This window comes from Felis catus, chromosome B3 (assembly GCF_018350175.1).
Source record: "Felis catus isolate Fca126 chromosome B3, F.catus_Fca126_mat1.0, whole genome shotgun sequence".
NCBI lineage: Eukaryota > Metazoa > Chordata > Mammalia > Carnivora > Felidae > Felis > Felis catus.
Window position 1 is genome coordinate 116,350,034 of NC_058373.1, and position 17,470 is coordinate 116,367,503.

At 37.8% G+C, this 17,470-nt stretch overlaps 1 protein-coding gene across 10 annotated transcripts in view; it reads left to right on the forward strand.

The window, feature by feature from the left end:
- Window positions 1–16,196, forward strand: part of PCNX1 (pecanex 1) — a 170,524-nt gene extending 154,328 nt beyond the window's left edge. For 8 of the 10 annotated variants that reach the window (XM_045060136.1, XM_045060137.1, XM_023255794.2 and 5 more), the window contains 7 exons: window positions 4,274–4,504; window positions 5,325–5,599; window positions 7,245–7,450; window positions 9,906–10,348; window positions 10,755–10,895; window positions 11,105–11,141; window positions 11,290–16,196. In XM_045060136.1, the coding sequence (XP_044916071.1) occupies window positions 4,274–4,504; window positions 5,325–5,599; window positions 7,245–7,450; window positions 9,906–10,348; window positions 10,755–10,895; window positions 11,105–11,141; window positions 11,290–11,417 (1,461 nt within the window). In that variant the 3' untranslated portion in view covers window positions 11,418–16,196. Of the gene's footprint in view, window positions 1–4,273; window positions 4,505–5,324; window positions 5,600–7,244; window positions 7,451–9,905; window positions 10,349–10,754; window positions 10,896–11,104 lie in introns of all 10 variants that reach the window. The other 2 variants (XM_023255797.2, XM_023255799.2) reach the window with 1 other exon arrangement.
- The last annotated feature ends 1,274 nt before the right edge of the window (window positions 16,197–17,470 follow it).

Below are 17,470 nucleotides of genomic sequence, written 5' to 3' on the forward strand. Positions count from 1 at the left end.
ACATTTGGGAACAAAGAGTTGTCCATCTTCAGACTGGCTTTCTGGTTTTGAGACAATTCAGTGTCTTTAAAAGAAAAAAATAATGACTTTAGGTTAAAGTGTTTTTAAAACCTCAGAATTTCTCAAAAGGCACTGATTAATATATCTGCTCTGTAAGAAATAGTCTTTTACATAACATGATTATCTAACAACTCCAAATAGATCGTCAGTTAATTCTAAAAGTTATGACAAGTATTTTATCTCCATTTGTCAGAGAAGAAACTGAGGCACAGGGTATCTGTATTTTCTGATACCGTAGGTCTTTGCCGCCATCTCTCCCTACAGGTGCTCTTACCTGTTGCTGCCACGTTCATTTCCTTACATGTTCCTTTGGCGGTGGCATTATTGCCTGTGACAGTGTTTCTCTACCTTACATGATGGCCCAACACAGTTGGGTAAACTCACTCTCATTAGCCGTGACTGACAACAGCAGTGACAAGCAGGGGGTAAGGGGTTGGAATCAGGAACCCAGGAGCCACGGAAGGCTGGTGAGGGGAAGGTAGGGAACACAAGTGCCCCTGGAAAAATTCCATAATTCTGACACACCTTTGAGAAGGCCGAGGTGGACCCATTCAGTGGTAAGAAACAACCATTTATGAACATCATTTTGAGACAGAATTTGGGTTGCCCATGAGGGACTCTCAGGCCAAGAAAAGATAGATCTGTAAATAGGTAATCTCCAAGGTTTGTATGTTGTATACTCCTGAAAACTCCCAAAAGCAAAAAATGGGCAATGTTAAGCGAACAATATTAAAAGAGAGGATATGCATACACATTCCATAGAACCCAGAAATAATTACCTAAGAGAATGAAAGTTTATGTCTGTACAAAGAACACACATGTGTGCATTGGAGTCTTAATTGTAATTGCCTCAAACTGGAAACAACTGTCCATCAAAAGACGAACAAACTATGGTATATCTACATGATAGAATATTACCTAGCAATAAAAAGGAATGGACTACTGTTAGACTCCACAACATGAATGAATCTCAAACATTATGCACAGTAGAAGCCAGACATAAAAAGAGTACATATTGTATAATTTTATTTATATAAAATCTAAAGCCAAACTAGTCTGTAGCCACAGAGAGCAGATTAGTGGTCCCTTGGGATGTGGAGATTGATTGAATGCCAAAAGACAGGAAGGAGTGTTTGGGGATGAGGGAGAACTTTTATATCGAGAATGTAGCAGTGATTACATGGGTGTGCATATTTGTCAAAATGCTTCTAACTGCATGGTTAAAATGGTATCGTTTGTTATATGTAACTTATACTTCAAACTTAAAAAAAGGGTTTTTTTTCCCCAGAAAGCTAGAAATATAAAGTTTCTCTTAACCCTTGCCTCTCAGTCTTTGCTAATGTGTGTTTAGTACTTTGTAGGTGTTTTTAATTTTTGCTTTTTCCTTTACAGTTCTTTTTTGATTTTTTAATTCTCCAATCTAATGTATTATGTTTTTACTTTATAAATTAAAATTTATAATCTGTGTAGTATTTATAATTTTACACTGTTGTACAGCATATTAGTGTTCTTATATACATGATGTCTCCACAACCCAGAAAATTATCATTATTATTATTATTTTTTAGTAAACCGGGGGGGAAACCCATTTATTTATTTAATTTTTGAGGAACAGAGACAGAAGGTGAGTGGGGGAGGGGCAGAGAGAGAGAGGAAGGTACAGAATCTGAAACAGGCTCCAGGCTCTGAGCTGTCAGCACAGAGCCCCACACAGGGCTCGAACAACCGTGAAATCACCACCTGAGCCGAAGTCTGATCCTTAACTGACTGAGCTACCCAGGCGCCCCAACCCAGAAAATCATTTAAATCCCAATTTGGTAGGTGAAGACTAAGAACTCAGAGAAATTAAGCAAATTGCCTTTTTTATGTGTTCTCTTGTTCATGTGTTTTCTTCTCTATTTAATCATTTTGTAAAACACTTTACCTCCTTGTTTTACCATTTTCATTAGTCTCAACATCCAGTTTGGCTTATAAGTGACATGATGAAAATCTTACAGTCAGTCTGTGATTGAGGACAAAGATGTTTTGTTTTGAGAGTGTGTGCGTGAGAGAAAGCAGGGGAGGAGCAGAAGGAGAAAGAGAAAGAATCTTCAGCAGGCTCCCTGCTCAACAGAGAGCCTGACGTGGGGATCAGTCTCACAACCCTGAGATTATGACCTGGGCCAAAATCAAGAGTCAGATGTTCAACTGACCGAGGCACCCAGGTGCCCCATATTTCTTATTCGTCTTTACATCATCATTGCTTAGCACAATGCTTGACCGCCAATGAATGCTAAATGAATCAGTTTCATTATCTTCAAAAAATATATCTTGTGCATTGGCTTATAACTTCTCAAGTGTATTTTTAAAACGCCTTTGAAAAACTTTTGCCAGAACTGGGAACATTTGCTCTTTTTATTTGAAACATAATGAAAAAGATCACCCAAGAGTATCTTCCCATCACCCCATACCATTGTACAGCCCTTCCAAGAAGCAGCCACTGCCAATAATCTGATGTATATCTTTTCTGATTTCCCTAAGTTCATAGACATTTCCATCTATATGTATAAATATTTGCCTTTTTAAAAATATAATTGTGCTACATAAAATGATCTGTGGCATATGCTTTCCCCCCTATTTAATATAACATGGATGGGGTATCTCGGTGGCTCATTCGGTTAAGTGTCCAGCTCTTGATTTTGGCTCAGGTCATGATCTCACAGTTCGTAAGATCAAGGCCTGTATTGGGCTCTGTGCAGACATCAAGGAACCTGCTAAGGATTCATTCATTCTCTCTCTCTCTCTCTCTCTCTCTCTCTCTCTCTCTCTCTCTCTCTCTCTGCCCCTCCCCTGCTCAGTGCACATATGTGTGTGCTCTCGATTTCTCTCTCAAAATAAATAAACTTAAAAAATACATATAACATGAATAGCCAGCACATACAGAGGCACATCACATTTTTAACAGCTCTGTAGTATTTCAGGGTATGATTTTTAACTACGGTTTATTTAGCAATTTCTGTATTATGGACATTCTGCTTGTTTCAAATACTTTGCCTCCAAAGCAATATTCATTCAGCCCAATGAGAAGAAATATTTGAACAAGATTAAACATACTCCATTTTGACATGCCTAATATTTTCCAACTTTGTCCATTTTATTAAGAATATAATTATTGCCTAGGTCTGCACTTTTATTTTCCATTCAAAAATTATACCAACACTACCATACAAAGGAACTGTTCCTTCCCTAGAGGAACTATTTGCTACAAGAGAGTGCATTATATGAAATCTGGTTATCTGCTGATATGAGAAAGTGAGCTTAATATTTAAAGGAAAGGTTAGGAGGGTTGGTGTACAGAGGTATTGTTAATTTGTAAACGTGGCTTAGGCCACGTTCTTTAGAAACAGAGTCAGAGTCCAGGACTCCTGTGCAAGAGATTGACAGGGTGCCCTCCGGGGAATTTGTAAGGAAGGGAGAGAAGCAAGGAAGAAGCTAAACAAAACTTGTATTTCAGCTGAATTCTAGCTTCCGCTGAATTCTAGAGTGAGTTCTGGAGTGTCAGTGTCACCAAGAGTTATATTAGAGGGAACTTTTATGTATATTAGAGTTGTATGTAAGAGGGAATTTTTATGTAGTTTAGCCTTCCTTAACTGATACCAGTGAGACAGTTCTTGAACAGAAAAAAATTATGTGTGAATGAAGACATGTAAAACCCAACTTGAATGAGAAAAAGAAAGTACATAAAAATGGGAAAGGTATTTATTTATTTAAAACTTAGAGGATAGGGTTGGATTGAAGAATTTACAAAAGTAGTACGGCGGTAATGAGCTAATCCCTAATCTGATTGAATTTAAGAATCTCTGATTTATCTCTAATAATAATATGTATGGATATGAAACATTCATATTAAACCAGTTTTTAAGAATTTTCATTTAGTAACTGAGTAGTAACTATAGAAGCTTTTAAGTGTACACCGGAAGTCCTTCACTTCCTATAAACCATATTTTGGGGGCACTTGGATTTCTTAGTTAAGCATCCAACTTCGTCTCAGGTCATGATCTCACAGTTCGTGAGTTTGAGCCCCACGTGGGGCTCTGCACTGACTGTGGAGTCTGCGTGGGATTCTCTCTCTCTCTCTCTCTCTCTCTCTCTCTCTCTCTGCCCTGTTAGTGCTCTGTCTCTCTCTCAAAATAAATAAACTTTAAAAAAAAACACATTTTTTATTTCTGTTTAGGATCATTTCACTTCTCCAGATGAGTATGATGACCCTACTGTGCTCTATGAAGCCATTGTGTCTCATGAAAAGAACCTCGTAATAGCTCATGAAGGGGACCCTGCGTGGCGGAGCGCGGTTCTTGCCAATTCTCCCTCCCTGCTTGCTCTGCGGCATGTCATGGATGATGGCACCAATGAATATAAGATCATAATGCTGAATAGACGGTACCTGAGCTTCAGAGTCATTAAGGTAAGTTTTTGAGGCGTTTGTGTCTGAAAAAAGAAGAAAGGAACTTACATAACCTTGTCCTAACTTTAAAAAGTCATTGAAACTCTTTTTATAGACAAAAAAAAATGACCATACTACATTAGCATTATTTATAAGCACTTAATTTGATTTATTTTAATGTAATTTATTCTGTCCTCTGAAATTTTCTCAAGTACGATAGAGTCTTATAATGTTTGCTTATTTTCTTTCTGTGGCAGTCTTATCTATTATATATGCTATCTCGTCTTAGAATATCAGCATCTCTTCTTAGAATATCAGCACCATATTGCTAATCTGATTCCTAGGTTGCAAAATAATACCATAGTTTGTACTTTTCATTGTTTTTTGTTTATTTTTTAAGTTTTTAAACATCTCATGGCTTTAGGTAGCTTAATTTCTGAGATTTTATTTTAATAGTTTATAACGATTTGCTTTTTATCTACTTCATTTAATCAACCTGCAAAGTCACAAACATCCTTTTAACTCTAAGTATTTGTTACTGCTCATTTCTATCAAAAATATCTTATTACCCCAATTGCAAAATGCAACACTTTATCAATTTGGTAAACTTGGTATTTTTGTAAGGCAGACCAGGGAAGAGAGTACCGTGGCTGCTTATTATTTAACAGCCTACGAATGACAATGGAAAATTGAAGAGCTCCTATTCAAATGTGACGTACTTGTATTTCTTGCTTTTCACTGTTATCATAGGTCTTTTGTATCTCTCCCATTTATACTCTTCTGTTTATATGAGTTTCATTCTTGGCCCCTTAACCTAATTCCCATGTGTTCTGGTTTTCAGGTTAATAAGGAATGTGTCCGAGGTCTTTGGGCAGGACAACAGCAAGAGCTTGTGTTTCTACGTAACCGTAATCCAGAGAGAGGGAGCATCCAGAATGCAAAACAAGCTCTGAGAAACATGATAAACTCATCTTGTGATCAACCTATTGGCTACCCAATCTTTGTCTCCCCCCTGACAACTTCTTACTCTGACAGCCACGAACAGCTTAAAGAAATCCTTGGGGGACCTATCAGCTTGGGCAATATCAGAAACTTCATAGTGTCAACCTGGCACAGGTGAGCCATGGGGTTGCATATTTCAGTGATGGTGTGTCCTGACCATCTTCATCCAAGCAGTTTTCATGAGCATCACCTGGAAAGCTTCTAGAAAAAATACAGATGCCATGGCACAATCTAAACCTATTCTATCAGGAACTTCGGGAAGTAGTCTATTTCAAACTCTTATTCAATACGTCAAATGTACAACTCTGGTCAATAACCACTGCTCCAGGGGCACCTGGGTGGCTTAGTCAGTTGAGTGTCTGACTCCTGATTTTGGCTCAGGTCATGATCTTGTTCATGGGATTGAGCCCCACATCAGGTTCTGTGCCTGCTTGAGATTCTCTCCCTGGCGCTCTGCTCCTTTGCTTGTGCGCGCGCTCTCTCTCTCTCTCTCTCTCTCTCTCTCTCAAAATAAATAAATAAACTTAAAAAAAAAAAAAAAGAACCATTCCTCCAGCATTTGGTAGAATCTTGAATAGTTCCCTTTTCTTTAGCTTTTCTTACTCTATATTGCAGCATAGTGCCACTACTAGGATGTGTGAGCCAACAAACGGCAAATTAGAGAAAAACGTAGGAAACCTGAACAAGCTGATTACTTTTGTTTTATTCCATTCTAGCAGTAGGGGGCGCACACTGTATTTGCTGAAACTCCTGCTTGTGCGATGCGGAGATACTACTGCCATTTTAACAATCCAGTCATCACTCAGATCTCGAATCTGTGGTGTCTTCAAGTGTGCACATGAATTTTTTCTCTTCCTTTGTCTAGTAACTTACGGTGTTTTGTATAGGAACATCATAGTTTGGTGACTGGTGAAGAAAAGTCACGGAGTATCTTCAATTTCTTACAAGCTTTTGTTCAGATCGTTAAATAACAGAACTTAAAAACAGGATGTGGAATTGGGGTGGCAAACTCTCAAATAGACATCTTCTTCTAGGCATATTCAGAAAAAAAAAAAAAAGTTTCACCATTTTAGTATAAGAAAGAAGAAATAAACCAGAGTGGTGTTCGAAGAAATTTCTTTCCAAAACTATCCGTTGTGCTGGAATCGCCTTGAAGAGGTTGAGTTCTCTTCCCCCGAGAGAAATGGTATAGAGATTAGAGTGCCTAACTGCCCTGGTTTGCCCAGCACTGAGAGGTCTCCTGGGAAGCAAGACGTTCAGTGCCAGACTGAGACAATTAATTGTAGGCTATCCGGGATAGTTTGTCACATTAAAAAGGCAGGGGCGGGGCAGTGATTACAGCAGTGCTCATCCAAGTGTGCTACAGCAGAAATGAGGTCTTCCGGGGTGCATACTTCAGAGGCGCTGAACAGACACTGCCAAGGATTCTGTTTCCATCTGTGATCTTAATGGTGCAGTTTTGTTATGTGCAGTTTATTATGGTTCAGGAAAGATGACAAGATCAGAAAAGATGATAGAGTATATAAAAGTGAAGGTAGATTGAGAAGAATTGAGTCAGTGAGTATAACAGGGATAGTTCTTAGGCCATCCTTTGAAAACATAACTGACCTTTTTTTGTTTCTCATATTGACTATGCTGTAAAGACTTTGAAAGGTGAATGTTAGTAGCATTAAAAATTCTGAATAGCTGGAAATAGAATAAAACCCCTATCTTGAGGTGATTGTGGGATAATGCTGCTTACTTTGGTGTTTGTTCCCAGGTTAAGGAAAGGGTGTGGGGCTGGCTGTAACAGTGGTGGCAATATTGAAGATTCTGACACTGGAGGTGGAATTTCCTGCACTAGTAACAATGCAACAAGTGCCAGTGACCCCCATAGCAATGTGTCCCAGGGAAGCACTGCAAATCCAGGGCAAGGGTCGGGAGCAGGACCCCATCCACCTGTCACATCTTATCCTCCAACACTAGGTAATGTGAAAACAAACTTACGTGTCTAAGCCTCTTAGCTCTGGGGCTCAGTTAGTATGCATGTCTAAAGAGAATTCTAGATGACCTACTTGGAAATATGTAAAAATATTTTGTTTGATTCCTGGTTGGATGTTATCCTATTTATATTTATCCCTTTATATATATGTAAAATTTGAAATGTCATGTCTTTGAAAGTATAATTTTTAAAGGCTAATAATAATCTAGTTTATAATGTGATTAACTTCTCTTTCATTGGTCAATGATTTGGTTTCTTCGAATGTTACAAATAAACTTTGTGACTGCTGTTTTCTTGGGCTAGAGACTTTAAAAATGCAATCACTAAATCAAAGTTTATGGGAATATTTAAGATTCATGACACATAAGGCCAAAAGTCTTTCCAGGAAGCTTTTGTTTTTGTTTTTGTTTTTTTAACCAGTTGGTACTCTCACCAGTTATACAAAGGAATGCCCATCCTGTAAACTTTGACCTGGAGTATTATCGGTTCCCTGCTTGCTCAGAACAGGAGAAGGGGTGGTCTTTAATTTCATTGTTTTAATTTGCATTGCTCTGATACCCAAGATTGAAAGGTTTTAAATTGAGTTTATCACCTGTTTCTCTCTTTGAAGTACCTGTTAAATCTCTTGCCCATTTTTCTATTTGGTCTTTTTATTTGTATATTCTGTATTCAAGTTCTTTGTCAGCTTTCTGTACTACAAATGTCTTTTCCCATTCTGTCCCTTGACTTTCGATTCTCTTTCTGTGCATATATATATATATGCATATATAATATATATATGCATATATAACATATATGCATATATAATTATTAATTATATATTATATAAATATATTGTATAAATTAATTTATATGTGATTATTATTATATATTATGTTATATAAATATATATATAATTAATTTTTTAAGTTTATTTATTTTGAGAGACAGAATCCCGGGCAAGCTCCATGCTGTCAGCACCGAGCCCGATGCAGGGCTCAAACTCAAGAACTGTGAGATCATGACCTGAGCCGAAACCAAGAATCAGATGCTTAACCCGCTGAGCCACCCAGGCACCCCGAGTAGCTTCTCTTTTGACAAGAAGTTCTTGGTTTTAGTGTGGAGCAATTTGCTGATCTTTTCCTTTCTGATTAGTACTTTTTGTATCCTACTTAAGAAATTTTTTCCTATCCCAAGGCACTGATGGTATTTTTTTTTTTTTTGTTTTACTAATTTTCCTTTTACATGATATCTGCAATCCACATGGTATGCAGTAGGAATCAGATTTAATCTCTTTTCATATGGCTGATTGGTTGATTCAGTACTGTCTCCCCCCCCCCCCCCCGCTTTATATGGATGAGATGAAGTCTTAAGACATTTACTTATGTTAAAAAAAATCCAATAGCATTGTAATCAAGACTAAATAGGTATATTATCAACATCTTGTGGTTCTTTTTTAACTTCTGAGTGAAAAGTTAAAACTTTCAGTGTGCTTTTTTACATGCTCTTACTTTGATCAGCTCTTTGTGTTTTCAGATAGAAAGTACATGGAGGAATTTTTTCATTAGAGTTAAAACTTACTTTCTAATTCTCACATTACTGTTAGGAGTCAAGAAAAAGACAAACCTGAGGAATTCCATCAAGCAATTTGAAAAAGGACACAGAAGAACCTGCTATTCAGTATCACTGATAATTCATGTATAGTAGCAATCCTGTAATGGATATGAAGATTGCAATGTGGTATCATCATCTCTCTATAGACCGTGTAGTGTGTCATTGGAACGGATTGAAAGGCCACTAATTCTATACCTTGAGAAATAGTTATGGATCCTGCCACATGAATCCTTAGTAAATATTTCTCATGGTCTCGTTTCCATGAGATACTTAATTTCTGAAGTAATAAAGAGTTATTCTTGTTATTCTGAAATATTTCTGTGGAAGATATTTTAGGATTTATCCCAGCATTAAATCCAGATACTTGCTGAAATTATTTGTGTCTTTCTTTTACTCCAGAATTTTAATTTTTAAAAAGCTTTAGCAAATTGGGTGGCAATTTGGGCAAATTGGGCAGCAAACTGACTGAATGGCTCAGTCAGTTAAGTGACTGACTCTTGATCTTGGCTCAGGTCATGATCTTACAGTTTGTGATCTGCATTGACAGTGTGGACCCTACTTGGGATTCTCTCTCTCTCCCTCCCCCATTCACTCTCAAATAAATAAACTTTAAAAAAAAATTGACAAGCTTTAGCAAATTAAAATTATATTATCAAAACCACACAAGAAAACCGATCTCAAATATTTATTTATTTTTGATAACTTAAAAAGTTTTGAATATAAGCGTTAAATTCAGTACATTCAAGTCATTTTGCTTAAGGGATGAAGATTTAGGGGAAAAAAAAGAAAAGAACCGTGTTTGAATCACGCCATCTGGAATAAGTGCTGTTGTTTCTCCCTCGCTAGGCACTAGCCACAGCTCCCACTCTGTCCAGTCAAGCCTGGTCAGACAGTCCCCTGCTCGGGCCTCAGTGGCCAGCCAGTCGTCTTACTGCTACAGCAGCCGGCACTCGTCTCTCCGGATGTCCACCACGGGGTTCATGCCCTGTCGGCGCTCGTCCACCAGTCAGATATCGCTCCGGAACTTGCCGTCCTCCATCCAGTCCCGCCTCTCCATGGTGAACCAGATGGAGCCCTCCGGTCAGAGCGGCGTGGGCTGTGTGCAGCATGGCCTCCCCTCTTCCAGCAGCTCCAGCCAGAGCATCCCGGCCTGCAAACATCACACTCTCGTGGGCTTTCTTGGGACAGAGGGAGGTCAGAGCAGTGCCGCCGATGCCCAGCCGGGCAACCCCTTAAGTCCTGCCAATAATCCACACGCCAAAAGGGGGGAAGTGATTTACAGAGTCCAAGTGAGTAAGCCCACAGTTCTGGCACTGTCTCACCTGTTTGTGTTTATTTCTCGTTTGTCGGGTGGAGGATGCTGGTGAAAACACACCTCATATTACTTAGTCTGAAGACTAGGACGTTTTTGAATGTTGAAAAAAGTTTCTGCCAGCCTGAAAATTGGAGGCAAGTAGTTCCTCAGTGGTGATTGTTGTTCCACACTCAGCTGTTGTCATGTGGCCCTGGCAGTAAGGTCTGCTGTAGGCTAAAAGGAATTCAGGAGGTGGCCTTTCAGCTTGTTTTTTGTCCAGTTATAGGCCGTGGAGAACTTGAGACTTAGTCTGGGAAAGAGATTTTACTTGAGATTATATAATCTGTCATCATCAAGAAAAAAATTGAATTAGAAATGACCCATATTTATTTACAATACAGATCGTGGATCCCAGTCAAGTTCTGGATGGGATCAACCTATCAAAAAGGAAAGAGCTGCAGTGGCCTGATGAGGGCGTCCGGTTAAAAGCTGGGAGAAACAGCTGGAAAGACTGGAGTCCTCAGGAGGGCATGGAAGGCCATGTGAGTTCTCTTACGAAGCTGACCCCTGCTCTCACTTTTTGTGTAGCCTGACCGACTTGTGTGCACGTTTTTAGCTAATTGATGCTCATGCTTTTTTAAATGCACCTTTTGCTGAATTATCAAACAGAATGACTGTCTCTAATTTTAAGTGAAGTTTGCAAATACATTCAAGATCCCTGCCACTAATTTATTTTATTCTGAATCATTAGGTGATTCACCGATGGGTGCCTTGCAGCAGAGATCCAGGTACTAGATCCCACATCGACAAGACAGTACTTCTGGTCCAGATTGATGATAAATATGTGACTGTCATTGAAACCGGGGTACTAGAACTTGGGGCTGAAGTGTGAGCCATTGTTTTATAACTACATTTCTCTTCCCTCTCCATTCCGAGACGTTGGAAAAAGAGAGGAGAGCGCAGAAGACGCCTGCAGGTTTTCCTCTGCTCCTGTGTGGGAGATACTTGGATGTAGAGTGGGCTCGGCCAAGCGCCTCTCCTTCGCCCTTCACCCTTCACCCTGACTCCTGTCACTGTCTCCATCCCCAAATAAAGCTGAACTATTTTTTTAAGTTAGCTGCCGACAAAACATTTTGCATGAAGGATAAAGTTCTGTTAAATTACATCCTTACAAAAATTTTTTTCCTATGCATTGCCTATGCTTTAAATCAACAAACTCTTCATTTCTAAACTACGATCTCATATTTTTCTAATTTCTTTGCCAAAAATAATTGCCATGTTTTGTCATAGAACATGAAATCCATTTACCTTGATTTTTAAAAACAGACCAGTGTAGAAACCTTCACTTTGACGTTTAGCAGTATGAAAGTTTCATGTACAGTGAAAGAGACTATGAACAGACATAGATTTATCTTATTCCTTGAGCGCTAAAAACTTTAATGAGAAAACTGCACTAATTTTTTACAACAATGCACTAAAGTCTGAGATTTCTCAGAACATTTATTTATATATAAAAATAAAATACCATTATTTAAATTGCCTTTGGGCTTAACCCCTGCCCTGTCCTTAAACATACATAGCAGGAACTGTGCTGCTCAGTTTTTTGTCAGTAACCTATACTCTATTGCCAGTACATTGGGTGTTTTCTCTAAAATGAACGTTAAGGGTCAAGAGGTACATAGCTTCATCGTTGGAGATAGCGGTCAGTGCGTCGGTCCTGTGAACACCACTGCCAGCTCCTGTGTCCACACATCGGAGGCGCTCCAGCACTGGTGTGCTCCAGCTCCTCTTGGGGCAAGCTCTGCTGGGGTCAGTTCTGGGAAGAAAATACTTTTATTTTTCAAAGAAGAAGATGAGCATCCAGGAACTTAAAAAAAGGATCGATTGCTTTTCTATTCAGAGTCATTAGCTCTTGAAGTTACTCACATGCAGTTCAGTTAATCAAGTAAAATTTTTTCAAACGAAATTATCCAGATGGTGCAGTTCTTGTTATGTCCCTCTTCAATAACCTCGCCTCTTATTTTGCTCCTCTCTTCTTTTTCTATTACTTGAATTTTATTTCCTGTAATTTATAGTGTGTAGGTGTAATTTGAAATATTTATAACTGTGAAATTGACTTAATATGTTGTCTCATAACTTAAATTTTATTGGTTTTTTTTTTTTTTAAATACGCGTGTATTCAGGGAAATATATAATTCAGATTTACAATTGGGCTAGGTGGAAACTGTGGTTTAGATTTAATTTTCAACTTCCGGCATTTTTTAAATCCTTCCGAAAACTTTCCCCTTTTGTGTGAAACTCCAAAGAATATATATACATCTCCTGAGCATTTAGGAGCAGCCATCTTTCCACCCCACTGCAAACGGGAAGTAGAAAGCAGGTGTGAAGTTAATCTTCAATGTGTATTTTATTTAGTCTGATACATCCAGAGTGTTACTCTTTCCCCATGTGGCGCTAGCCACACTTCAGGTACTCACCGGCCACATGTGCCTGGTGGCTCCTGTATTGGACGGAACAGGTGTAAAGTGTCTTTTGATGAGGTGACAGGAGAGAGAAGCTGTTTCCGCACTAACCCCTACTGTCGCTCTCACAGTATAGCATAACACTTCCGTAGATGGAATGAAAACTAACATCCGACTACATTTCCATTCCACAGTGTGGTTATTTTGCCCTTTTCTAATTTACAGTTTTCGTAGTTATTCAGGATCCAGTGTACCTCGTGCTGACATTTCCAGACTTCGCGCTTTGCCAAATGTACTTTTTAAAAACATTTGTCAAGTGATTTACTGAACCTTTACACAAAGGTACCCTTTCTAAATTGACCAACTAAAACGTATTTTCCTGATACTGTTGTTACATTCTGTATTTGCCGCATTTTGGCAAATCTACAGTATGTCATTAAGGTCCAAGGCTTTTATGTTTCTCTTCTGAAACCGAATATATGATCTATCTAACCATCTATATTTATTTAAAATCTTCTCAAAGGAATTATGATTCCTGCTGCCTCTTCTCTTTCTGAAATGAATATGATCTTTTCATGGTCATTACCTAGATGGGAAGATAAGTGGAATCCTTTCAGTCCTAAAGGGAAGATAATTCATTTTCCTACACAGAAAAAAAAAAAAAATCTGAGCTTCAGATGATTCAGTCAGAAGGGCTATTCCTAGCCTCACACCCCCTACCCCCAATTGTTAAACACATTACACGCTCTAAAAATGTAAGACTAGATTTTATATGGAACATATATATTGGGTCTTGATTTGGCATGATAACTGTGGACATTCTTCTCAAGACAAGTTGAATTTTGTTATAACCCTTGAGGGAATTTATAGAATAGAAACCCTAACAGGAGCCCTGTTTTTATTTTTTAGTCCAAACCTGATGGTCTTTTAAAAGTCAGAATACTTTTCTAATAATTACGGCAGAGGAAGCAGTGATAATTGAAGACTCATGTCTTAACAACTGGAAGCTAAATTATTATGTGGAAATATACATGCTTTCATTGAGTAAATTGATCATACATGTCTTATTCTGCCTTTCCCAGCCCCCCTTGGAGAATAGTGAACTGCTTATTTAGATTCCCTGCTTAACTGTCTTCATTAGTGTACAAGACTCCAGCATACACACACTAGTGTCTTCAGTTCACATTTGCCAAAACTTTCAGAGTTCCATAATTTGAAAGTAAGAATATGTCATTAAAACACTAGCTTTTTATGCATTTCCCTTCAACAGAGTCTCATTGATACCTTTCTGGTCTTTGTCTTGTTTGAGTTTGTTTTTTCCCTTCTTTTGAGAGAGAGTCCTGGAGTGAATTATAAATTGTTACTTTCTTTTCTCATTTCCTCTCATTCAGTGGCAAAAATCATTTTACAACTCAAAATTAAGTTTTTGGTTAATCTTCGAGCTTATGACTTGGTGTGAGCCCTCTTTTTTACATCATTTTCAGTACTTGATAGAAATTTAAATGTTCATTTTTTTCTAAAGAAATCTAAATTTTCCAAGAGTATAGATTAATATAAGATGTTGGTATTTAAGGGACTTGGGAGAGTAGGTGGTGAGGCTGTCTATTTTTACGATAAGAGGAGATTAATTACCTTTCAGGAAATTAATGAACAATCTTCACCAGTGTTCTGCCTTCTTTGAGTTTCTATTATTGGAAGGTGAGCTTCCCTTAGATTTGAAGTCGTTTTAAAAATATTTCAAGTGTAACTGAGATACTTCTAAAAGATACCTTAGTAATTTTGCATCAGAATTCTTTGAATTTATGTTCACTAGCTATTAAACTATAAACTGCTACCCAGATTAATTACTTTTGTGTTTATCTTCCTTATTCTTTCATTAATATAGACAATCCCTTCCGTTTTTTTTTTTTTTTTAAGTCCTCAGTATTCATTCTTGTTCTCTTTTGTAGTGTAATATAATCATACAGAATTACTTTGCCTGGACACAGACCCAGTGCATTTTTTTCCCTTTGATGTGAAAAATTGTTCGGGTGAAGTATAAAACATCAGTTTTTATTCTAGAGGCTTTTCCTTTAATTCTAAAATGAGTGGAAAGAATAATGTCAATCAAGGCTAAAATGATACTTGGGACCTGTCAAGGAACTTTGAACTTTCTGTTTTAGTCTTCTGACCATGCATTTGTGCAGCATAAGTTTTAATAATACATTGGAAATCTGCAGGGTTTTTGGTTTTTTTTTAATTAAGTTTTTTAAAACCAACCTCTCTTTATTTTTCTTTTTTAAAAATCTGGTTGATATATACCTAGGCCTTCTCATTTTTGACTTGCAAAATGTTGAGGTAAGAATTGTGACTGGAAAGGAATTAATTATACAAATAGATCTGGTAGGTATGTGAGTAGAGTGTTAATTTTGCTTGAAACAGAAGTATATTTTCTGCTTTGAATCTCCTCACCAGAGTCCTCTGTCAAGAACTATGTATGATAAGAATTTCTCTTTATTGCCTATCAGCCCACATATTCTTTCTGAAGTAGAGTAAATAAGTTCTATTTGTGAGCTGAACTTTATCATCTGCCATTTTATGGAAGCAACACAGCATTCTTTGGGGGAAGCAGAACTGATTGTCCTCGCAAGGTTACGTGACGACTCTGCTCTAAGACTTACACCTGTTGTATAGGGTTATACCTTTTTTCTTACGCCTCAGCTCTGCACCTGACAATTTATGGTTCTGTGGAGCCAAGCTAGAAGGAACAAAGGTCATGTGAGAGTGGCGAGGATGGATTCCTGGGTGTTACTTGTGCAGGTGAAGGGGCATCCTGGAATTCTAACCAGAGTAGTTGTCGGAAGTGAGATGGCTGCTCCAGATGACTCCTGGGTTTAGTGTAACTGTGGTTGAACAAGATTTTTTTTATGTATGAAGCTTGATTCCACAACCAAAATAACAGAAACGTGGGGAAAATCCTGTCTGCTTATGCTTTTTAAAGCTTATGGTTTAAGTGAAAATAAATTGTAAAAACTGATAACCTTAACCCTATACAATGAGCTCTGCATGAGGAAATGGAAGGAAGAATACTACAAGTGATTCAGGAAGGTATATGTGAGGAAGGAAGATGGGTTTCCCTTTTCTGATCATGGGCTCTGAAAGTATTCATTGCCTTTACCAGCATTCAGTATAAACCAGAGATAAGAATATATGTACTCGCGTGGGTCTGTGAGTGTGTGTGCGTCTGAGTGTTTGTTATTCTAAATAGCTTGTAAATATTGTAGTTGTTTAAAATGGAAAATAAAAGCTGAGATTGTTTTTTTCTTTGCAAATATATTGCATCAAAAATACAGTATTGACAGTGGATAAAACACTGAGGAAATAAATTTTTTTTCATTTTGCCTTCTGTCCATTTTTGTCAAGAAAAAATAGAGTACATCATATAAAGCTCTGCATAGCATATTTTAAAACATGTACTTGGTTCTGAAATAATCATTTTAATCAGAAGCTTTGGCCTATAAACATGATTCAGCTTATACGAGAAATGTACATATTTCATATTAAAAAGACATCTTTTCATACTTGTTAGAAAGGTTGTACTTTATGTCTTTTGAAATTATCTGAATATGTTATAGTAATGATACAACATTAGATGGAAAACCTAGGGTAATAAATGTGTGTATGTGTTCACTGTATTACACTAAGTTACAATATAGAAAAAGGAGTGCACATTTGGATTATGGTCATCAAAATCAGACAAACTAACCTATTGTTTACATGTGTAATACTTAAGAGAAAATGCAAGCTGAGAATGAGAATAGATATACTCTTTTTTTTTTTTTTTTTTGAGTTTATGTATTTTGGGAGAGAGCTCATGAGCTCAAGTCGGGGAGGGGCAGAGAGAGAATCCCACCAAGTAGGCTCCACGCTGTCAGCACAGAGCCTGATGCAGGGCTTGAGCTCACGCACTGTGAGATCATGACCTGAGCCAAAGTCAAATGCTTTGCTGAGCCACCCAGGCAGCCCGAGAATAGATATACTCTTGATTAAAACCCTTATTGAGCCATTAGTGAGTCATTTTAACTATTAGTAACAAAACCATCAAGATGCTGATTATGTGCCATCTATATCAGAGTCCCAGACAGTTTTCTGTCTTCCTGTCCAGGATCACAATGGCACAACTGGGGACGTAGTAGTATTTAGTCTTAAAGGACATTGTTTTCTAGTGACAAGAAACCTGGAGGTTAAATGAGACACATCTTCAAAGAAAATAGGCTGAGTAAGTGAGCTGCATCAGCCTTACAGCCAGAGATTGAAAGGGCGGAAGACATGAAATTTGAGTCCCATAAAAGTTCTTCATTGTTCTTAAAGCGCAGTTTACTTAGGATTTTTCCTACTAAAGAAAGGATCCCAAAGTTTTGCCGACCTGTAGCCACTAAATCTCATTAGGTAGATGCATTTTCCTGTGGGGAAGGCAAAAAGCACCTTGTGAAGTAAGGGCATGACCCAAATGGTGGTTTCTTATGTATTGAGTCAGCACTTGTTACAAACAGTATTTGTTTTATTCCCCCCTTCATAGGTACTTATTAAAGGAAATTAGGTATAACTAAACTTCATACTTGGGAAAATGTAATTTGGTACAAGAGGATCCCTAGATTGCTTTGTAACTTCATAGG